We start from the raw sequence: 24,257 nt of genomic DNA, 5'->3' as shown, positions 1-24,257 counted from the left end.
TTCCATATGTTTTTGAAGATATTGATGAGACTGATGAAGCTTTTCAATTACCTAGTAATGGGAAAATACTGATTTTAACATTCTATTAATTGTTTTATGAATATATGCGCAATTATTTTCAGGAAGTGGTTGACCCATAAACACAAAAATGACAATTAATTAGATACTATCATACAATGAATTTACTTTAGGATATACTATTTGCATTTAGGATATATTTTATGCATTGGCTTGGCTCAGCTCAGGCGGGATTCTCCTTTTGTGCTTGTTTGCTGGATGTAGTTGGCTGTTGTAGTGCACTGTCTATCGGGAGCCATCCACTGAACAGTGAAAATTCGAAAACCACGCTACAGGGCAGTTTCACCTAAGAACCTATGCAATTAATCAATTAATATGGACCAAGTTCTCTAAAAGTCTCAGAGATCTTACACCCGGAAAGGGAAACAAATTGGCATCCGAAAACATATTCTGATGATTGCAACCATGGGCGCGTGGAAAACGTTGAGAGAAAACTTCAATGTATGCGACCTAGATGCTCGAAAAACTTTTATTAATCAGACAACAGCCGCGAAAACCTGATCAGTACTTAGTTATAATATATGGCTACTATATTTGTATCGCACCTCAACCAACACCAAAAAAAAGTGATAACGAATAAAATATGCATTGAGGCTAACGCCACAAATTTATATTTTCAAGCTGATCATCCAGCTCGTTTCCGCGTAACTTATATTCCCTTTGCCACACGTGCATGAAAGTAGTCCCCTAGGTGAAATCCAGACCTATTGACGTCATATATTTTATTAAATCCTTTGCTAAACATATCGGTGCAACTCTATTTTAGCTGAGATTTTTGTCAAGAAGCAATTATACTTTGCGCAACAAAACGGTTTAGTCATGTGCTGTTGTTATTTTGGTGTTTTAATTATTTTATTATATGCTGTTTATTTATGTGTAGAAACTAATTGAATTGTTCAAAAATCACACCTATAAAGTCTTAATTAACTGTGAACACAGTATTCATTATTGTATGATCGATAATAATTAAATGGTTATATTTTGAGCAAGATAGAGGCAACTTTGCACCACATCAAAAGTGGAACGCAAACCCGCAATATTGTCGCTTTAGGCTTAATGCAGCTTACTATCAATCTCATTACGTTTAAAATAAATATTGCCAACAGATTAAAGTAGTTTTAGAATGGTACGGAGCACCCCCCCCACAGCGGAAGTTCAATACAGAAATTACTCCACTGAAAAAGCTGGAAGAATGCCTCAAATTGACAAGAAATATAACATTTAATCATTGCTAAGTTCTGGAATATTTCGACACATGTATATTTCGTTGGCACATAACCTTGGATAAAGAACCACACAAAGGTATATATCATGGAAAGAATTACACGTTTGAAATGGAAATGGCCATCCATGAGATACACATTCGCGTTTCAGGCAAAACTTAAATAGCAAAATAAGGCATCCAACCATCTGATAAAAAAAGGGAAAATTTGGGCAGTCATGCTTCTGGCATGAAGGACAACACCACGTTTCCTTGAAAATAAGACCAGAGGTCTTATATTAATTTTTGCTCCAAAAAATTCTCATTAGGGCTCATTTTCTGGGTAGGGCTTATATTAGAAGCATCCTGCGAAATCACGCTAAGGCTTGTTTTTTGGTGGAATAACTATATTTTTGAAGACTTTTTGTGCATGATGGTTACACAAAAATCGACAAAAAATTTCGACTTCAAAAAACATTTTTTTTGGGTATCGTCGTTTAAAGTAAACAGGAAGTTCAGTTTAGATTTTCAGGACCAAACGAGGCGATGCCCGCCGGAAATACTTGGGGGGCCGTTCAAGTATTACGTAAGCAAATTTTTTGCCATTTTTGACCCCCTTCGTCACCAAAATTTCGTCATCAGCGCTGCCCCTCTGAATCCTAACGAATATTGGTGGGATCAGAGACGTACACGGGTGGAGGGGGGAATGGGGGGGTTCGTGCCTCCTCCCCCGCGATCAAAAATTTATTTTTTTAATTGAAATTTTGGAAGAAAATACCGTTAAATGTGTTATTATAATCAATTTCTGTTAATGCCATTTTTATTTGAAGGCTATGAACTCAAAATTTATCTTTAATAAATTCATTGCGACCCACCCCCTAAGCCATATAATGATAAATCGCATAAAGGTCCTTGGCCGGCGGACCATATATGGCCCTGGGGGTTAGCTGATGCGGCCTGCCCTCCTCAAACCTAATTTTGTAAAAATGAACTAAGCGGCACATTATCAGATAGCTTGTCAATACAATTGGTACAATTAATATAGCTTGGTACAATTCCAGAACATTTAAGCGGCCCGTAGCACATTTTCAGATCACTTAAATGACCCGGGACACAGTTCCAGAACACTTGAGCGATCCCTGACATATTCAGAGATCCCTTGAGTGACATATGACGTACACTGGTGTAATAAATTAAGAGAATTTGCATATTTTATCGAATTTCATGAAAAGAACTGAACTGAATGTAAAACCACTGCTTCTAGACAAAAATGCAAATCTTGTACGTCAAATACGCAAACGTACACGTGTGTGTAAGCGGAGCCAGTAGAGAAACAGGCTGCACACCTCAGCGAATTTCTTGGTGTTATTTTGCAGCAATCGGTTAATTTCAAATTGTAACAGTAAAAATGAGTAACCACCAACGTTTATATGATGGAATGAGATGGCGAATTGTAGGGAGGCTAGAAGCAGGCCAATCTGAAGTCCAGATTTGTAGAGAGTTCAATTTAACGCCCAGCGTCGTGTGTAACTTATGGAAACAGTTCCAGGATACCGGATCCATCGAGAGAAAGCCTGGGCAAGGTCCTCCAAGAGCCACGACGGCCAGAGAAGATCGCCATTTGTCGATTATAGCGAGGCGTAACAGGAGTGCTACAGCTTCTCAGCTCTCTCGTGACTTGTATGCAGCCACAGGAACCCGTGTATCAAGGGTGACTGTTTCCAAAAGACTTCATGGGAGAGGGTTGTTGGCAAGAAGACCTGCTATTTGCGTCCCACTCACTTCTAGGGACAGGAGAATCCGTTTATCATGTTGCAGAGAGATTGGAGTATGGATCAATGGGCGACCGTTCTCTTCACTGATGAGTCCCGGTTCAGCCTAAGCACCGATTCTCGCCGTACGTTCATATGGGGAGAACCAGGGACCCGCTACCTACCATCCAATGTCCTCGAACTCGACCATTATGGCGGAGGAGGTTTAACGGTCTGGGCAGGCATCATGTTGGATGGCCGCACACCTCTCCATGTCTTTGAAAGAGGCACTGTGACTGGTGTGAGGTATAGGGATGAAGTCTTGGAGCCCTATGTTCGCCTTTTCAGGGGTGCAGTTGGCCCTGAGATCATTTTAATGGAGGATAACGCGAGGCCACATAGAGCTCTTCTGCTCGACGATTTTCTAGAGAGTGAGGATATTCGCCGGATGGATTGGCCAGCCAGATCTCCAGACCTTAATCCTATAGAGCATGTCTGGGACGCTCTGGGGAGGACAATTGCAACCCTCCTCCGGGAACCATCCAGGAAATGAAAACAGCGTTGCTGAACGAGTGGGACCAATTGCCACAGGAAATGATAAACTGCCTTATTTCAAGTATGAAATCACGCTGCGAGACCTGTATATCTGTAAGAGGGGACCATACCCCCTATTAACCCTTTTTTTTTTATTCTGCAACAGCTGTTTCATACCTTCCGACTCCAACGAGTGTTACGCACGATCATGCGTGTGTTGTATTACAATTATTGAATGGTTATTTGTTTTGTATTGTATCAATGTATGTACATATCAAATTTCATTAAAATCGGTTCAGTACTTCTAGAGATAATCGACCAAATCTGCAAATTCTCTTAATTTCTTACACCAGTGTAGTTTTAGAGCACTTAAGTGGCCCCTAGTGCGGTTCTACATCACTCATGTTACCCGCGGCACATTCTCAGATTATTCAAGTGATCCGCGGCATATAATTACCGATCACTTGAGTGATGCGTGGCACGTTTCCAGATCACTTGGATTTGCGAAAAAATTAGAGATCACTAAAGTGGCTCTGTAGGGCACTCATCAATAGTGGGGGGGGGGGGAATGTTACTTCATGTGCCCACAAACTATCGAAAGGTTTTTCTCGTTTTTGGCTGACCGAGTAAGGCCCTCCTCACACGGGTAAACTAAAATCGAACCACAGTTGCCTCAATTTGAGAGTCGAGTTGCCCGTTCTCCCTCACACGGCGCTATTAAAAAAATATTCAAAGCCCGGGAAATTGAGTAAAAACAGTACAGTCTATAGTTCTCCTCCTTATTTTCCGGTACTATCTTGTTAACCGGGATAGGAAAAATCTAAATTTATTTATATTTAAATATAAATCGTTACAAAGAAATAATTGAAATAGTTTATTATAACAGTGAAATTACTACAGAATTTCAGCTCACAGGTAAATACGCAATTTCTTAATTCAAAATGATATCATTTTGAAATGAAAATATAATCGAAAAATTATATAATTTTTTAGTATAATTTCATTTGCTTTGAGTGATTTCAATGGAAAAAAAATTCGCAATAAAATGTCTGTTTTCTTTCAATAAGTATGCCTCTCGGTACGTATATGTTGGATTGATTATTATATAAGTTATTGTTTATTAGTTAAAGTAATGACACGTAGGATTTTGAGTAGTTTCATTAGATGAAACGGCGAAAGCTACGGTTCCGAGAAGCAAAAAATAAACTGTAGGCAAAACTACAGACAAACAACATGAATTGTTTACGTTTAAGGGAAACGTTTTCCCCGAATACTCCCACACCCAGATGTGCGTGTACGTGACCTAACTTACAGACATTCCAAGCAAGGGGGAAAATCAGGGACCATTCCTATACGACACGTGCTTGTTTTGGTACATGTTGTGAAAGTAGACGGTATTTTGAAAATTTCTGGAGGTGCTTACCCCTAGGGCCGTCTTTTAAGAGCATCTTGGGTCCCCAAGCCATGTATTTTTTTTCCGAGGCCCTACTTGGCAAATCCACTTGGTTACTCCTGAAATTTTTTACCAGATCTAATTTTATGATGCCTTATCTTCTTTTGAAATTCCCCCAGGGGAGGGCGTGCCCATGTGTTTACCACAGACCCGTTTCATTCAGTGGCGTCATAGCCGGAGGTGCTCAAGCACCCACGGTAATTTGTGGCATGGATCCGAGCACCCCTAGAATTGATTCAGAAATTAAAATTTCCAATATAAAACTAAAGACGAGCACCCACAGTTTCGAAACAATTCCAACGCCCCTGATTTTATTATAATTTCAAAATAGTATCAATTTAAATAAAAAAATCGTATTTACCTGTGAGCTGAAATTTGTCAAAATTTCATATCCTTTCAACTGATAATTTATTACATATAATATATATACTCTGGATTGATTTTCAATTTACTCGAATGACGAAAATATGAAGGAATGCTAGAGGCGGTTTCTTGGTTTCCTCAACTAAATTTGGCGGCGACTAGCATGCCAGTCACCAAGTGATTGAATCGCGTTCGATATTTCGTTGCCAATACGCCAATTTCCTCTTGTGAGGGCGTCTATTGAAATATGCGCGCTGATTTTCTGGAAACGGTTTCTCTTGTCAGTTGCCGGACTTTAGTTTCCCAGTGTGAGGAACGCCTTAGATGCCATTAAGAATATTTCATATTTTCATAAAGGGTAGTCGATGACGTAAGCATTATCCTTGTCATCAAAAGTCAGCAAATCGGAAACCCCCTCCCCCCATCGATGATGACGCAATACTTGAACGGCACATTGTCGCTTCATTTGGCCCTCAGCATCGAACTGTACCAGTTGTTCACTTATGGCCGGGATTACACTATAAAAGTTTGAGGAAAGATCTTTTACAAAACTCTTATAGCGTAATCCCGGTCTACGACAATGGCATTCATTGGGTAGCCGGAATATGTCATAGGCCGAGATTACACTATAAAAATTTCTCTTATAAAACTTGAAAAACAACCAATACGCCTATTTCATTAAATGTAATCTAATTTCGGTTACATTTGCTAGAATATAAAAAAATGCAGCCAATAAGTGTATTGGTTAAGTTTTATAAAATAACTTTTCTAAAGCTTTTAGAGTTTAATACCAGCCATATGTATTGTTTTAATTATCTATCATCTGAAACGCCGTTAGTAATATTCTTCGTTTTCTTTGATAAAAGTCAAAAGTTTCAAATTTATCTGTTTACGGAGGCGTTCACCTCTTGCCCAAGGAGGACTGCTTGGGTGTTAAAAGAAAATTTAATTTTTGCTTATAACTCATTTCAAGTATAAATTTCAATGATATCATGTATATAAAATTAACTATGTATATAAAATTAATTTTCTGTGTGTGTGTATGTTCTCTATACAAATCTACAATTTTAGATCGATCGTCACCAAATTTTGCATATATACCAAATGGGACCCGACTTGAACGATAGGCTCCTTTAAAAGTTTTTCAGACCTGAGTAAATGCCCGAAATGGGCAAAAAAACTGTCGGGCAACAATGATTACTGGGCCTCAACAATCACTTTCGAAACATAATCACTTTCTAACGTTTGTTTACAGTGGTTCCCTAGCAATGCGTTTCAGCTTTAAACGTGTATATGCCTTTACAATGGTTTGTCACTTCTTTAATGCTGCCAGTGTATAATAGTTTATGCCTTTACAATGGTTTGTCACTTCTTTAATGCTGCCAGTGTATAATAGTTTATGCCTTTATAATAGTTTGCCACTTTTTCAATACTCCCAGTAATGAAGCTTTTTGAATAGACGTCATGTCATAATCATCATCGTTTTGAGGGTCAGGCAAAAAAAGATGATCCCCATAGAAATCTGTGTTAAAATTGCCGATTTTACTGTAGAAATGCAAAAATTTAGAGTTTTCCGCCACATCAATAATTTTAAAAATTGTATTGAATTCTCGATTTTTGAAATATTGAGTTCGTTTAGAGATATACGAACAGGTAGAGATATACCCAGGATATCAAATATGAAGCAATTAGCCGGACCTACTTTTGAGTTGGATATCCATGCAATAACATTGATTTCAACTTTTTATTTACATTTTCTCAAGCTCGAAAATGAAAATGTGTCTGTATTGTCTTTTAACATTCAACTGCATAAATTCATAGAGTTTAGGATGTTTTAAAATTAATTATGGGCCCGTAAAGTATATCGAAGCAATTCCACAACTTTGGTTAAGCATGTTTGGAAGCAGAAACAGGCAGATGGATAACTTGAAGTTCGGGGGGGGGGGGAATCGAAATACTTAAAAAAGGAAAAAAAAAATGCATTTCTACGTTTATTTAAATCTAGATTTGTTTCTTTTATGAGCCACGCAGGAAGTCGCCATATTGGTTAACGTGGATACGGGCTTGTAAGTTCTCAAAGGAGGGAGATATCACGTGATCCAAAACGCCTCACTGAAGAAAACCCAGGCAACGCGGGTATTATAGCTAGTTTATTTATATTTTTATCAGATAACAGATAATAAAACCAATATCACTTTTATACAATACATCTGTCATGTGTTGCAACGGCATACTAAATACATCTCACTGACGAATTTCAGCAAGGGATTATATTAGGAGTATCCTGAAAAATCATGCTAGGGCTTATTCTTGAGGAAAGACGATATGTATACCGCTGCAGCGAAGAGGATTGTGAAATGGGGGGGGGGGGCTATGCATGAATTTCGCCCTAGCCTCCATAATAGGAATGGGGAAGTGCATAAAGAAAAATCTGCTTTCACCAACATGGGCTGATTCAAGTATTTGGCACGGAGTCAATTGATATTTTGCTCATGTTTAGATATTTACATATTAATTATACTTTAAGTACTCACTTCGATATTTTCTCGTTAAACAACTTGTTGGATTAATAAAAAAAAAACTACTTCAAAAATATCTAGAAAACACCTTTTATTAAAGAATAAATAAAAAACTACTGGCTTTCACATTAACAATAATTTTCATTTCAATTGAATCAAAATTCAATGGGAAAAACTACTTTTAATCAAGCATATCAGAATATATCCAAATTTGTCACGCTACTTAAGTACAAAAATCATGTTTCGAGATTCAACTTACAAGAACATCACTGAAACAATATTTAATGACTGGAATTTTTTCTTGAACGTGAATATTAGCCCTTCCAGACCTAATACATTGGGGTCGGGGGGGGGGGGAGGATTGATTTTTTGAGCTGTAGATATCCTTGTTTTACTTCAGGGAGTTCTGCCTTGACTTGAACTATAACACGCACACTCTTTGAAGTCAGGACTGATCTCCCTGAGGTTAAAAAAAGAATATCTAAAGCGAGGGAAATGCAACCACCTCATCTGTGCATGCAGGATCTGCAAGGATAAAAGGAAACATCATAATTTTTCAAAATTTAAATTTTAGGTTATTCCGGTAACACCTATGGGGGGGGGGGGGATTGTACGCATTGGTCATGTTGGTCCTCAGTTGAGGTTTTCCAGCGAAATCTGAGCCAAAGCAATTACAGTCGGATCCAGTTATAACAAACTCCAGGACACCGGAGAAATCCCTTCGTAATAAGGAAATTTCGTTTTAAAGGAATTCCAGATTCTTACATCAATCCTATGTAAACTTATCTGGGAAAGTTATAAAATTTTTAATTAAAACGAGATTTTCGCTATAACGGTATTCGTTAAAACGGGAATCGACTGTACTGATTGACAGAAAAATGAATACTTTCCTTTAATATTCATCATACACTAATTAAGTTATGTAAACGATACACCATCACAGGATTGCAAATTCAGTATTGCAATTCAGATTGCAAATTCAGTATCCTGATACCTGTTAGAGAGAAATGGTCTTCAATATTGTAAATGATAGCCGATCCATTACGGTAGTTTCCCGTATATAATCCGTTGATTTATACATTTAAAAAAATTCACCGGAGTTCAGATTATATACCGCTGCATATTATTATCTGCAGATGGAAAAAATCATTAACAAAATTAATTAATGGGTAAAAAGTAATTATTTAATTATTTATAGAAGGCGCATAAATGTAAATAGATGAAACATGCATATTTTCTACATAAAAGGCACAAACACAACCCCTTCCATTCAGTGAAGACTTCATTCATGAACAATGAAATTCACAAATGCAGATTATATGCCGCTACAGACTATACAACAGAAATGCGCACACATTGTTAATAACAAAATCATTAAGTTCTACATGCAACTGATGCAGTTTAAGACCAAAGAGCCATCAGAAATTTAGATGGGAAGCTGTATAACAGATTTTTGTTGTCAGGTTGGTTTTAGTTTACGTTGGAAAGCTCAAGAAATATTTCACATGCGTACTAATGTTTTCAGAGACCTTGGAATATCTGTGTAAGAAGCGACATAAATTCACATCACTATATGGAGCTTTCAATCTTGCAAATCCATTTCATTCTAATGCATTTTCAAAATATTTTACAAGTTTCTATCTCCAGTGCTTCAATAAAATTAATGCAACAGAAAAAACCTTTTTTTTTTTTTGGAAAGCATCACTTTCATATGAATTTCCTTAGTGCAGATCTTTCAGTGTTTGAGGACAGCGGAAGATTTTAACCTCAAACACGACACTCATGCGGTTCCACTTCAGTGTGGGTAAGTTTATGTTTATTCAAGTCCGATTTGTACGAAAACTTTTTCTCACAAGCATCACACTGATATGGTTTCTCCCCAGTATGAACCTGTATGTGCCTATTCAAGAGAGAGAATCGCGAAAACCTTTTACTGCAAGCAGCACAATTATAAGGTTTTTCACCAGTATGCTTCCATTTGTGTTCTTTTAATTCCGACGAACGCATAAACATTTTACCACAAACATCACAATCGTATGGTTTTTCGCCAGTGTGAACTACTCTGTGCGCTTTTAAGGTAGAGTTCCTCGAAAATGATTTATCACAAACTTCACACACATATGGCTTCTCTCCAGTATGAACCAGTTTGTGTTTACTCAATGTAGAGCTGCCTGAAAACCTTTTACCACAAGCATCACACTCATATAGCTTTTCTCTGGTGTGGAGGCTTTTGTGCCGATTCAAGTGAGAGCGTTGTGAATACATTTTACCGCACACATCACACTCATGTGGTTTTTCTCCGGTGTGAACCAGTCTGTGATGAATCAAGGCAGAGTTCACTAAAAACCTCTCACCACAAACATCACAATCATATGGTTTTTCTCCAGTGTGCCTCCTCCTGTGTAAATTAAAAGTAGAATTGAATGAAAACTTTTTACCACAAATATCACATTCATATAGTTTTTCCCAAGCATGAGCCTGTTTGTGTTTACTAAAGAAAGAACTGGTCTTAAAACTTTTACCACAAACTTCACACCCATATGGTTTTTCTCTAGTATGGCTCCTTCTGTGTGCATTCAAATAAGAGCTGCAAGTAAAGGTTTTATCACAAGCATCACACTCATATGGTTTTTCTGCAGTGTGGGTCTTCTTGTGCATACTTAAGCTAGAATTGCAAGAAAATCTTTTACTGCAAACTTCACACTCATATGGTTTCTCCCCAGTGTGGATCCTTTTGTGCACACTTAAGCTAGAATTGACGGAAAACCTTTTACCACAAACTTCACACTCATATGGTTTTTCCCCAGTGTGGACCCTTTTGTGATTAGTTAAGCTAGAATTGCCAGAAAACCTTTTACCACAAACATCACACTCAAATGGTTTCTCTCCAGTGTGAATCTTTTTGTGTGTATTTAGCAGAGAGGGATACAAAAACTTTTTACCGCAAGCATCACACTTACATGGTTTTTCACCATCGTGGGTCCATTTGTGTATATTTAGCTGAGAGAGATACAAAAACTTTTTACCACAAACATCACACTCATGCTGTTTTTCAGGAGTGTGGATCTTTTTGTGTGTATTTAGCTGAGAGGTATACAAAAACCTTTCGCCACAAACATTGCACACATATGGTTTTTCCCCAGTGTGGATCCTTTTGTGCATATTCAGCTGATAGGGGTACAAAAACTTTTCACCACAAACATTGCACTCGTATGGTTTTTCACCAGTGTGGATCCTTTTGTGTATATTTAACAGAGAAGGATATGAAAACTTTGTACCACAAACATCACACTCATATGGTTTTTTATCAGTGTGAATCCTTTTGTGTACATTTAGCTGAGAGTCATTCAAAAACTTTTTACTACAAACATCACACTCATATGGCATTTCTCCGCAATATAGCATTTTGGTTGAATCCATCGGTGACATAGCTGAAGCAATGCACAAATTTATTTGAAGCAGGTCTTCCTCAGAAGGAATGGGTTGTGCAAATAAAAATGTGAAAGGATATGAAGGGCAAACACCACATTCATTGTTCTTCCTCAGAATTAACAATCTTTTGTTTTAATGGAGTTGACAATGAAATCTCTTATTGCAAATACCACATTCATATGCATTTTGTTTTGTTGTGAATATGATTATGCATGACCACGTCAAAACTGTATGCAGTTGAACACTACCACCGCTGTTCTTCATATGCCACTGTATCGTTCAGGATAGAAATGACTAGACGGAATCTCCACTTTTACATATCTAGTCTACAGTAGTGTACTCTGAACGGGACAGTTGCAAAATCCTCTCATAAGCATAGATCATAGCTGTTATTTTGTCATTCATCATTATGGATCAAACACAAAATTAAATGATAATGTGCATCATTCCAGATTTGTTCTTCAGAGGATAATTCCTTTCTCCTTTGTAATGGAATTCTTTTCAACATGAACAAGATATCCCTGGAATAGCTGTCATGGGTTCAAGCTCCTTTTTATATTGCTATTGAAGACAAGTCATCAGCATTAAAATATTATGACATGAAATTATGAGGTAATCTAAAAGGAGATGAACGATTCTATTGCTACATTCTAAAGACAGTTGATAATTGCTGGAGTAATTATCCCAGTGTGCTTTATTCACTTTTTCTGTTTATCCACTCTTTGTATTTCCTTGAAAACATTGACCTGTCCAACGAGACTTTTCAAGTACCTGGTAATGGGAAACGATGTCAATTTTTGTAAATCAATATTTAGTACATGCAATATTTTTGGGTGATTGACTGGATTTAAATTTTCAATGGTGCAAGGATCTATAACGTTATGCTGCACTAACCATGTCATTAAATAAGAAAAACTAAGTCGTATATGCAAAATACAATAAGAGTAGAATCAATAACATCACATTATATTATAATATACATTACAATTATGTGAAGCCAAATATCAATGTTCAAAATACTTTAATGTTCTATTTTTAGTTTTTTTTTTTTTCAGAATTGAAGCATCTATTTGTGTACTTTGATTTTTTACAAATATTTTTCATTTCTTTGACTTTCCAAGTCACTTGAAAACCTTAAGTTTTTGCCAAAAAGTCATCCTGTCGAAAAAAAAGTGTTTGCTCCAATCATTTTTGCTCGGGGTAAAAAACTGCTATAATATAAAATTTAAACATGAACATGGACGGAAAAAATAAAAGGAATCTTTACAAAGCCACAATATTTCAATGTGGATATATTTTTCTTGGAATCAGCAAGCATTTCTTTCAAGCAGCCAAATGTTTACAGAAAGTAAATGGAGAAAATTTTCTCAAATTAGCTTGCTTGCTATAAAATTGCTAATCAGCGCATGCGAATGCTTTTGATAGATTCAACCCACCAAAATGAACAATAAAGGCAAGGTATAATAAATATAAATGTGGGAGGAAAGCAATATTAGTTTTTGGAGGTTTATCGCGAAAGTGTGTATAAAAAATTCTGTTTCATTGGTTCAGAGAAATTCAGTCAGGTTGGAGATTTTCTCCCCCCCCCCCATGATGTATTGAACACTATAATAGGCTGCGATCGCAATTCTTTCAACAAACCTTAAAATTGTTTCCAGTAGTTAAGTACAGTAAAACTTCAATTAACCATCAGGACCAGGGCTGTGACAAATAACCGAATAGACAGATAACAGAAATCTCTTAATACATATGTACAGTAACACGATTTCACTGCAGGCTTGGGACAAAAATGAAAATAAAATAATTTAAAAGTGTGAATATTACATACATATTGTATTTAATTTTATGCAAAATGATCAATATAAACTTCAATATACAGTGAGTCAGACCAGGCAGCGACGACATTGAAAATAGCTGCCTTTATGTTGTATCTCTTAACGTTGCTTCATATTTTCAATTATGCCCTGGTTCATACATTGGATAAGTGGAATTGTATTCGCTGGGAGAAAGAGGTATGCTATTTTGCCATCATAACTTCTGAGTTCACGAGAGGGGTGTGTCGGGACATTGTCCATTAACAGCAGTGCTTTTTGCGGAAACTGCTTTTCTGCCATATGAGCTCTAACTTAAGGCCTGAAAACATTGTGGAACCATTCTGAAAAAGTTGTTTGGTCCATCCAAGCAATTTTCTTGGGCATAATAGTTCACAGGCAATGTGTTCATATTTAAATTTTTGAAAGCACATGATTATTTGGATTTACCAATTGCAAGTAGGGGCAATTTATGATTGCCGGTGGCCTTCACACAGACCATAGCAGTGATCCGATCTTTTTGAACCTTAAAACCTGGGGTTGTTTTTTTTTTTTGCATTTTTATTTATTTATATTTTTAGATGATGACGGATAACAGAAACTGACAGACGAGTGACAGTTAATCAAAGTTTTACTGTATACCATTTATTTGTAACTTTTAAAGTAAAAAAATTGATGTCGCTATTGTTCTCAAAAACTGCAACAATAAATGGAATAGTGGAAAATTTTCAAGGATTGAAAAAAAGGTAAAATTTCAATCAACTTGCATATATTTGAACTAACAATACCAGGATGAGAACACATTAAAAATTTAGCTACAAACCTTGTATATTCATGTTATCTATAAATTCTAGTAAGTTGAGAATTGAAACAATACAATATCTAAAATTCAGAAGAAAAAAAAACCACTCGACACACCAAATACTTCCTTGAAAGTGAATTGTACCCCAGATGGCAAGCGATTCCAATCATTGACCACCAGAATACGTTGATATACTGTGTATCAATCAATATATATATCATGATATTTATTTTAAACATGGTCCATTTATTAATGTGGTTGACCCCAATATTTTCTACCATGAATTTTGAACAAACTTGCTGCTAATTTATACTTTATTCATTGGCACATAAAACGTCACCTCAAATTTCTTTGGGTAGGCATTCATTTCCAATTATATTATATTTTGTCCCATTTTGCGAAAAGGAACGATATGCATCTACACTGCTGGCCACCCAAATTGCAACACCAAGAAAGACAAGAGATATCGCAACAATATTTATTTTGTAGATAACATGTTGACCAAGCATCAAATGATTAAATTTATAGACTTCTGTGAAGTGTGGTTCCTGCCAAAATCAGTAGCTAGAGTAGCCGCCATTGTTGGAGATCACCGCTGCCACACGCCTCGGCATTGATTCAAAGAGACTTTGGATGTGTTCTTGGGGTACAGCAGACCAAGCAGCTTCCACGCGTTGCCAAAGTTGATCTGGTGTGGCAGCTGGGGATGTAATCTGGGTCAATCGTTGAGCAACCATGGACCACATGTTTTCTATCGGCGAAAGATCCGGAGAGCGAGCTGGCCAGGGAAGCAATTCAATCTGGCGATTGACGAAGAAACTTTGGACAATGCGTGCCACGTGTGGTCGCGCATTATCCTGTTGAAATATGGCTGTGGGCAAGCCCTGAAGGTAAGGAAGGACAACTGGCTCCAACACCTCGGAGATGTAGCGCTGGCTTTTTAAAGTACTGGCAATGCGTACTAGAGGAGTGCGAGAGCGATATCCAATACCGCCCCCATACCATAATACCCGGTGCAGGACCAGTGTGGCGGTGCATAACGCAGCTGTTCAGCATCCTCTCTCCACGGTGTCTCCAGACTCGAATCCGACCATCGTGGTGTTGCAGACAGAAGCGTGACTCGTCAGTAAAGACAATTTCATTCCATTGTGCCGTCCACATCCTTCTTTCATCGCACCATTGGCGGCGGAGACGTCTGTGGTTCTGCGTCAAGGGTAGACGAAGCAATGGACGTCTTGTGGACAGACCACTCTGCTGTAAACGGTGTCGAATGGTACGCGCAGACACTGGATGATGCGGTACAGACTGAATGTGCTGTGCTATGGTTCCTGATGTGGCTGAGCGATCCGTCACTGCCATACGCACAATACGCCTGTCATCACGTGAAGTGGTGCACTGAGGTGGATGCGATCGAACACTTAGGTCCGTCGTACCCTCCTGCATCCAACGATCACATATCCGCATTACAGTTGTTTAGTTTCGTCCAACACGACTACCGATTTCCCTGAAAGATAATCCACAATCTCGGTAGGCCACCATCCTTCCTCTGTCGAACTCGGATACTTGATCAAAAGATGATCGCTGTTTTCTACGAGGCATAATTGATCGTTTTTTTGAAAAAACCACAAGAAAAACACAATTGCCGTACTTCAAATCGTCGAAATCTCCAGGCCTTAAATAGCGCTTTGAAGTGGCGCCACAGGCACGCGTGATGTGCGTCTGCGCTGAAATTCTAATCATTTGCATATCTCACCTCCGCTAATGCATGTTGAAAATTTCATATTATTTGCATGCTTCCTTCAGGGTGTTGCATTTACGGTGGCCAGCAGTGTATTTACGCCTCGGAAACACTTCTCTAAGTTGACCAATCCTTTATTATGAAATCAGTGGGTATATATTGGGTAAAAAACATTTCTCTCTTAAGATGGGTGAGGATATGTTTATTTTTTCAACAAAATAATCTTTTTTTGTCCTTTATTTCTAGATCATGCAAAAACCGTGACATCATGCAAGCCATCGCCAATCATGGTCAACCAGTACGTTTAAGTCCTTGGGTCAAATTACCTCTCAAAAATCAAATCTCGCAAACCAAAAAATCTATGTGGGGCCCTAAACGGGACAAATGGATAAAGCATATACACACAAGTGCGCCAATTTTAGATTTCGAAAGACTGGATTAAAGCTTGCTGATTGGCAAATTTTCCATTTTCTCCTCAAAAATGATTTTTTTTTTGTAATTTGACAAAATGGCGGCAATTTACATAACGCTTATGGAGCAGCAGTTTTTTTCGGGTAAATTCTGGGAAATATTTTTTGCCCTAAATTTAGGGAATTTTTACAATCATGGACAAAATTTTGGAGATAAAATAATTGTTTGGGAGTCCAGGAGTTTTCTCTCCTGATGTTTTTCTCTACATCTTGGCTATACTGTACTACTCAAAATTTTAAATTTTTCCTGTTATGTTAAATTTAAACAAAAAATACACTAATCAATTATTATTGTAATGCATATATAATTTTAATTTTGTTAAAAAAAATCACTTCTCTGAAGCTGAAACAGAAGTTCAAAAAATAAAAACTCGGAAAAAATTGTAAATTATACTGAATTAGTGATTTGAAAGATTTACAATTTTGACACAGTATTTCTTTCGAAGATAAATGTGGATCAAAAGAATAAACTTTTTATCACATTTAATCAAAATACACTGGTGTAAGAAATTAAGAGAATTTGCAGACTTGGTCGATTATCTCTAGAATTACTGTACCGATTTTAATGAAATTTGATATTTACATACATTGATACAATACAAAACAAATAACCATTCAATAATTGTAATACAACACACGCATGATCGTGCGTAACACTCGTTGGAGTCGGAAGGTATGAAACAGTGGTTGCAGAATAAACAAAAAAAAATGGATTAATAGGGGGTATGGTCTCCTCTTACAGATATACAGGTCTCGCAGCGTGATTTCATACTTGAAATATTTTTAACGCAGTTATCATTTCCTGTGGCAATTGGTCCCACTCGTTCAGCAATGCTGTTTTCATTCCCTGGATGGTTCCCGTAGGAGGGTTGCGAGTTGCAATTGCCCTCCCCAGAGCGTCCCAGACATGCTCTATAGGGTTAAGGTCTGGAGATCTGGCTAACCAATCCATCCGGCAAATATCCTCATGCTCTAGAAAATCGTCAAGCAGAAAAGCTCTATGTGGCCTCGCGTTATCGTCCATTAAAATGAACTCAGGGCCAACTGCACCCCTGAAAAGGCAAACATAGGGCTCCAAGACCTCATCCCTATACCTCACACCAGTCACAGTGCCTCTTTCAAAGACATGGAGAGGTTTGCGGCCATCCAACATAATGCCTGCACAGACCATTAAACCTCCTCCGCCATAATGGTCGATTTCGCGGACATTGGAGGGTAGGTAGCGGGTCCCTGGTTCTCTCCATATGAACGTACGGCGAGAATCGGTGCTTAGGCTGAACCGGGACTCATCAGTGAAGAGAACGGTCGGCCATTGATCCATACTCCAATCTCTCTGCAACATGATAAACGGATTCTCCTGTCCGTAGAAGTGAAGACTCATGAAGTCTTTTAGAAACAGTCACCCTTGATACACGGGTTCCTGTAGCTGCATACAAGTCACGAGAGAGCTAAGAAGCTGTAGCACTCCTGTTACGCCTCGCTATAATTGACAAATGGCGATCTTCTCTGGCCGTCGTGGCTCTTGGACGACCTTGCCCAGGCTTTCTCTCGATGGATCCGGTATCCTGGAACTGTTTCCATAAGTTACACACGACGCTGGGCGTTAAATTGAACTCTCTACAAATCTGGACTTCAGATTGGCCTGCTTCTAGCCTCCCTACAATTCGCCATCTCCTTCCATCATCTAAACGTTGGTGGTTACTCATTTTTACTGTTACAATTTGAAATTAACCGATTGCTGCAAAATAACACCAAGAAATTCGCCGAGGTGGGCTAGCGAACAAAATGCGTCTTAACTTACGCGCGCTTATAAAGCCTGTTTCTCTACTGGCTCCGCTTACACACACGTGTACGCTTGCGTATTTGACGTACAAGATTTGCATTTTTGTCTAGAAGCAGTGGTTTTACATTCAGTTCAGTTCTTTTCATGAAATTTGATAAAATATGCAAATTCTCTTAATTTATTTCACCAGTGTACTACGAGGAATAAAAAAACTCCACAAAAAAATAGTCTTTTCAGCGTGATTTGTTTAATATGTCATCTAGACCTGATATGGAAGAATTTAGCAAAACCACTACTGTTAGTTACAAAGAGTGTGTATTTATTTCTTCTTTATTTCTCTTTATTGTGTTGCCAACATTTTGATGTTTTACATTATGTTGCTCACTGTATTTTTGTCTTATCTTGTGTGAGTGAAAAAAAAAAATGTGCCTGACATGAGAATGATGTCAATATTGTTAGATTTGAAATAAATCCATCTTAAGATTTTTCTTCAGGGATGATAATGTTTGGATGTCTCTCACACATGCATCTTTTTTCCTTGCTCTGACGCATTATATTGAGATCATTGTAAATGCATTTCAGGGCCATCATTTCTACTTTTTCCGGGGGGAAGGGGGGGGGGCAAATAGCATGTAGTGTATAATAGTTTGTAGTGTATTTTCACAAGCCCTGCCCCCCCCCCCCCCAAATGATGGGCCTGATGCATTTCAAGATTTTTCTTACAGGATAATAGTGTTTGGATACCTAAAATTTGTTTGTTTTTGGTATGCATTATCACATATACTGAAGACAATAAAATACTGTATTGTTTTACATCAATTAAAGGTAGGTGTTGAATTTATAGCTAATAAGAACCTATTTTGTCTTGATTAGCATTAAAAGGACTGATACCGGTCAAAATAATGAAGGTTGATTTTTTCACTATAAAACCTTGATTTTTGTTAAGATTTTTTATGTTTAAATGTAGATATGGGTGCAGCTAAGCATATTAGAATACAAAACCTTGAAGTTTTTCAAATAAATTTTGTATAATTAAATTTTATTTTTAAATTCTTCGCCAGAGGCACACATGGGCCTATATGTACCTACTTTTTAATGGTTTCAAATGGTTTTTATCATGATTATTTTTTCAAGTTAAGACTTGCGTATGCGTAAGGGGTACCAACCTTAAATGAATAAGTAATTAATTAATGTGAAGATTTTTTTTTTCCTTTTTAAAGGTCATTTCCCCATACAATAAGCACAAATCAATTGAAAAAACATAATTAATGGGCAGTTTTGGCTCAAGTTTGAAGAGAATAATTCACCTACCTAAAAGTTCTTCATTGCATAACTAGTAAAAAAAATTAAATTCTAAATTAAACATAGTAAAAAAATATTTCCCTTCTTTTTACAAAAAAACCACTAAATGTAACGTCTATATGAGCAAACGTGTCCCATATATTGGGGTCCCTGGATGAACTTCACATGAAATTTCTTTTTGATCCCTTTTATTATTATACTTATCAAGGTAGTATTACTCTGCTTCAGTATTTCTGCAGGTATTGATGAAGAAAAACAATCATCACACGTGGTTAAATTCCTAATAGCTTTCAGATAAGATTCAATGATTTACATCTCTATATTCTTGATCGCATTAGTATTTTTTTATAATTAGTCTATCATTAAAGATGATTTCAATTAGCCAAAGTAAGCATATCTATATTAGTAGAAATTTGATGTCACGATTTGACAAAATATTTGCTGTGCATGCATATGGAAATGTTTATAACGTTACCGGTCCAATTGACCAGTGATGGTCCTTCTAGGTATAACTGAAAATATCTCTGCTGATATTTTATATCCAAAAATCAAGCGAGAAGATTGAAAACAGTCAAAATGACTGGTGTGGTTCATCTTGTGCATAGTTCCCAAACTTTCTGTTCCATCGCTTCTGTCTTCAAAAAAGTTTCTCTCATCGTGCCCCCCATAACTCAAGCAGACCTATAGGATCATGCTATACCAGTAGCTTCTATCGCCCACCTGGACCATTCCATCACCCTCCAGAGCAATATTGCTCACTTAACATCTAGCGTTAAGCTAAACCTGTAAAAGATGTCGTAATGGTCATATCTGCAAGTGACAGAAAAGTTAATTTGAAAGAAGACTTGAACAATCAACTAGATAGATAAATAATAATATAGACTAGAAAATTAATAATTATTTATTACCATATTATAAATATAATTTATGACCGATTGATAATTATTACACCTCACATATTTTCTTAAAAATGCTTCATCATGTATGTAAAAAGTTGATTTTCAGTTATAGTAATGGTCCGTGTACCTATCACAAACAATCCAGATAGGAATATCATGGAGAATAATGTTCAATAAACCTTGTTTTGAAAAACATGTTATAATCTGAATCTCTGAAAGTAGAAGAATTGGTGTTGTCCAATGAAAAAATCTTGAATGTTGAAAAGAGTTACAAAATACCATAAATAACAGTTTTTGCAAACTTTTTGCCATTATTCAAGACAGATTTGCAAAAGCTTTTCACCAAAGAATAAGTCACAATTACATACATTCATTTACATAATACACTTCTACATTGTTTATAACCTATCACATCACAATAATCTGGAACCTATTGCACTTATTCAAGCCTGAGATATCTGAAAATATTTCACCCTGCAAACGTCACATTGAAAAGGCTTCTTTCAAGTGTGAATCATTTTATCATTACTCAAGTACGATATACCGCATGTGTTTAAAAAAAATTCAGAAAAGTTTTTACAAAAAGCAATACATTTAGGCGATTTTTCCTCCAAGGAGAACTGTCTTGGCTTAAGGAGATTTGAAAAACTTATCACTGAAAGCATCACACTATTTTTTATTTTTTTTTCTGATGTGCATCTCTTTTGTGCCTATTTCGAGTAGAAATTTAGGAAAACCTTTCACTAAACACAATGCACTCATATGAATTTCCTTCAAAATTAAGAAAAATCTTGTCAATTACGTGCCAATTCTCAAGTTAAAAATTTAAAAGAAAAAAAAATAACCTCAAACATCAAACTTACATGGTTTTTTGCATCTTCTTGCACCTATTTCAGGTATAAATTTTGGAAAACCTTTCACCACACCGCTTGTAAGAATTTTGGAAAAAAAATTGTATATTCGAAGGGCTCGGGAACTATTTGACCTCAAACATCAAAATTACATGGTTTTTCTTCAGAATGGACTTTTTTGTGTTTACCCAAGTAAGAGTTTGCTGAAAACATTTTACCGCAAACATCACATTCATATTTTTTTCTTTCATAGTGGATCTTTTTGTGTCTATTCAAATAGGAGGATAGCAAAAATCTTTTATGACAGACATCACACTCATATTTTCTCTCTCCTGAGTGGATACTTTTATGTTTCTTCATGGTAGAGCTGTCCAAAAATTTTTTAAAACAAACATCACATTCATATGGTTTTTCCCCGGTGTGGACTTTTCTGTGTTTTGCCAAAGTAGAGTTAGTCATAAACATTAAACCGCAAAGATTGCAATCGTACGGTTTCTCTCCAGTGTGACTCCTTTTGTGTGCAACTAAGCCAGACTTGTCCCGAAACTTTTTTTCACAAACACTGCATTCATATGGTTTTTCACCGGTGTGGGTGATTTTGTGTCGAGCTAAATGAGAGCATCGCAAAAACTTTCTACCACAAACATCGCAGTCATATGGTTTTTCTCCAGTGTGGATTTTCTCGTGTTTTTTCAAGGAAGTGTTTTCCGAAAACTTTCTGAAGCAAACATCACATTCATACGGTTTTTCTCCAGTGTGGATCCTTATGTGTTTCTTCAATGCAGAGTTGGTGATAAACATTAATCCACAAACATTGCATTCATATGGTTTTTCACCAGTGTGACCCCTTTTGTGCGCAATCAAGACCGAGTTGTCCCGAAACGTTTTACCACAAACACTGCATTCATATGGTCTTTCTCCTGTGTGGACGTTTTTGTGTCGATTTAAATGAGAGCATCGCGAAAACTTTTTACCACAAATATCACAGTCATACGGTTTTTCTCCAGTGTGGACCCATCTGTGTCTAATCAAGGAAGAGTTGTCTGAAAACCTTTTACCACAAACATCACACCCATATGGGATTTCACCAGTGTGAAGACTTATGTGCCTTCTTAAGTGAGGGGAAGACGAAAACTTTTTGTGACAGATATCACACTCGTACGAGATTTTTTCACGACAGAATTTTTTAGTTGAATTCATAGGTGATATTTCTGAATACACAAATCCATTTGATACAGCTTTTTATAAAAAATTAGATGGTGTGATTCAAAATGCGAGAGATATGTTAATCTTTCACCACAAATACCACATCAGATTGTTCTCTAAAATGAACGATATTATGCTGCTTCAATATAGAGTTGAAGATTTATTTCAAATATCACAGTCATATGTATGTGTGACTTATTCCCTTTCTTTGCTTTTCCTTTGCATTTCCTTAGAGATATCAATGTGTCTGAGGAGGCTTTCAAGTACCTGGTAACGGGAAATGATGACGTCAACATACTGATAAATTTTTCATCAATATTTGGCACATGCAATTTTTTATGACTAATTGGATCTTTATTAATGATACAATAGCATGTAATATAAGGTCATGCTGCACCAATCATGTCATTAAATAAAAATACTATGTCTCATTTGTAAAGTAGAAAATGACTAAAGTCAATAAATGATGTAAAATATGACAAGTGTATAATCTATATATACAATTGATTTGCTCTCTGTCTGTATGCTCTTCATACAAATCTAAAATTATAGACCAATTGTCGCATATATACAAAGCAGAACCCGACTTGAATGATAGGCTACTTTAAGAATTTGTCAGAGCAGGGCAAATGTCTGAAATGGGCAAAAAGCTGCCAGGCAACAATGGTTTTTAAGCCTCAGCAATGACTTCTAGAATGTTTACTTTGGTTACCATGGTTTCCTAGCAATGCGTTTCAGACATGCATATGCCTTCACAATGCTTTGTCACTTCTTTAATGCTTCAAAGTATTATTTATAATAGTTTATTCCTTTTATAATGGTTTGTCACTTTTTCAATCCTTCCAGTAATTGAAGAAAACCCGGGCAGCGCCGGGTATTATAGATAGTATAATATAAAACCGATCTTATGAAATGGTAGTTTATTAAATTAGTGTTAACAAATTTTTATACCAGAATATCCTAGCAAAATTATTCTCTGATTATTCTTTTTTCTTCATTTCAATAATGGAAAAAATTACTAATTTTGTTTATAATAAATAGAATAATGAAATATAATCCAGTATTCATTGCCTGGAACATGAAAAACAAAGCAATTTATAGTGTGATCATCTAATAGTAACTTAGTTGGAGAGTATCCTATTGGTCGCAGTGAGAGGTTTCAGCTGGTTCATGTAAATTTTTATGAAAATTTTGGAAACCTACGAAGATTATCAAAAGCCTTTTAGAATACAGTGAAATCTCTCAGCATTAAATCTAATTCTGATTCACACTCATCTTTGCTTAAATTCACCCCATAGAAAATTTAGGATCCACAATATCTGAAACAAGGTGGATAGATTTTAGTGTCACAGCTCTACTTTCTTTTACACAGCCTCAAGTATTTTCTCTTCATTTTTCAGGAGTGAAGTTACTGGAAGTTTTTGCAAGTCTTTTGTTAATTTCAGGGGAAAAAATAGAACAATACTGATCAGGGGAGCCAACATGAAGAAAACATTGAGGGTCTGAAAGTTGCCAGTCATCCCATATATATATAGGGCTTGAATACCCAGAAGGGATGCATTGCATATTCATCAACTATTGGGCCACTCCAAAAAAATTTAGAAAAATCTAACACACAACACATGGCTTTCTTTTACCTAATGTAATCAATTTAGTGTTAATAGTCTTTTAACTTCTATAAGCAGGTAGCATTTTACAAATGTTTTCTAGACATCCATTCACAAGTTAAATCCTTACCCTCTTCAAACCTGAGGTAAAACTAATTATTAAATAAAAACTTTTTTGATTGGTGTTTATTGTAAGTCAAAATACCCTTTAAAAAGAAAAACAAAAGAGTCAACTAATTAAGTCTTTGTTGATGTCTTTACTAGGATCATTTGAGTTATGTAGCCTTAAGCATACCTCGTCTTGACTTGAAAAAAGAATCATTAGAAACCATTAAAAATGAGGTACGTGTAGCCTACCTTCTGGAGCAAAGAGGTCAAGATGAAGGTTTCATTGTTTTAATCCTTCCAAAGAATACTCTCCAAAAGGTTATTACCGAGAATTTTACATCTCTAAGTT

At 36.5% G+C, this 24,257-nt stretch overlaps 2 protein-coding genes across 2 annotated transcripts in view; both read right to left on the bottom strand.

The window, feature by feature from the left end:
* Positions 1–8,021: 8,021 nt before the first annotated feature.
* LOC149068334 (uncharacterized) overlaps positions 8,022–24,257 on the bottom strand; it is a 29,382-nt gene continuing 13,146 nt past the window's right edge. Inside the window, exon 2 of the mRNA XM_089251842.1 lies at positions 8,022–12,102. Within this exon, the coding sequence (XP_089107968.1) occupies positions 9,667–11,328 (1,662 nt within the window). The 5' untranslated portion in view covers positions 11,329–12,102 and the 3' untranslated portion in view covers positions 8,022–9,666. The remainder of the gene's footprint in view (positions 12,103–24,257) is intronic.
* The window catches only part of LOC149068330 (uncharacterized), a 56,254-nt gene continuing 52,171 nt past the window's right edge, over positions 20,175–24,257 (bottom strand). Inside the window, exon 2 of the mRNA XM_089251848.1 lies at positions 20,175–22,460. Within this exon, the coding sequence (XP_089107974.1) occupies positions 21,123–22,187 (1,065 nt within the window). The 5' untranslated portion in view covers positions 22,188–22,460 and the 3' untranslated portion in view covers positions 20,175–21,122. The remainder of the gene's footprint in view (positions 22,461–24,257) is intronic.

This window comes from Pholcus phalangioides, unplaced genomic scaffold (genome assembly GCF_987345545.1).
Source record: "Pholcus phalangioides strain wild (caught in Gottingen) unplaced genomic scaffold, Ppha-v1.0 ptg000027l_1, whole genome shotgun sequence".
Taxonomy (NCBI): domain Eukaryota; kingdom Metazoa; phylum Arthropoda; class Arachnida; order Araneae; family Pholcidae; genus Pholcus; species Pholcus phalangioides.
Note: the sequence above shows the minus strand (reverse complement) of the source record. Positions and strands in the feature narration are given on the sequence as shown.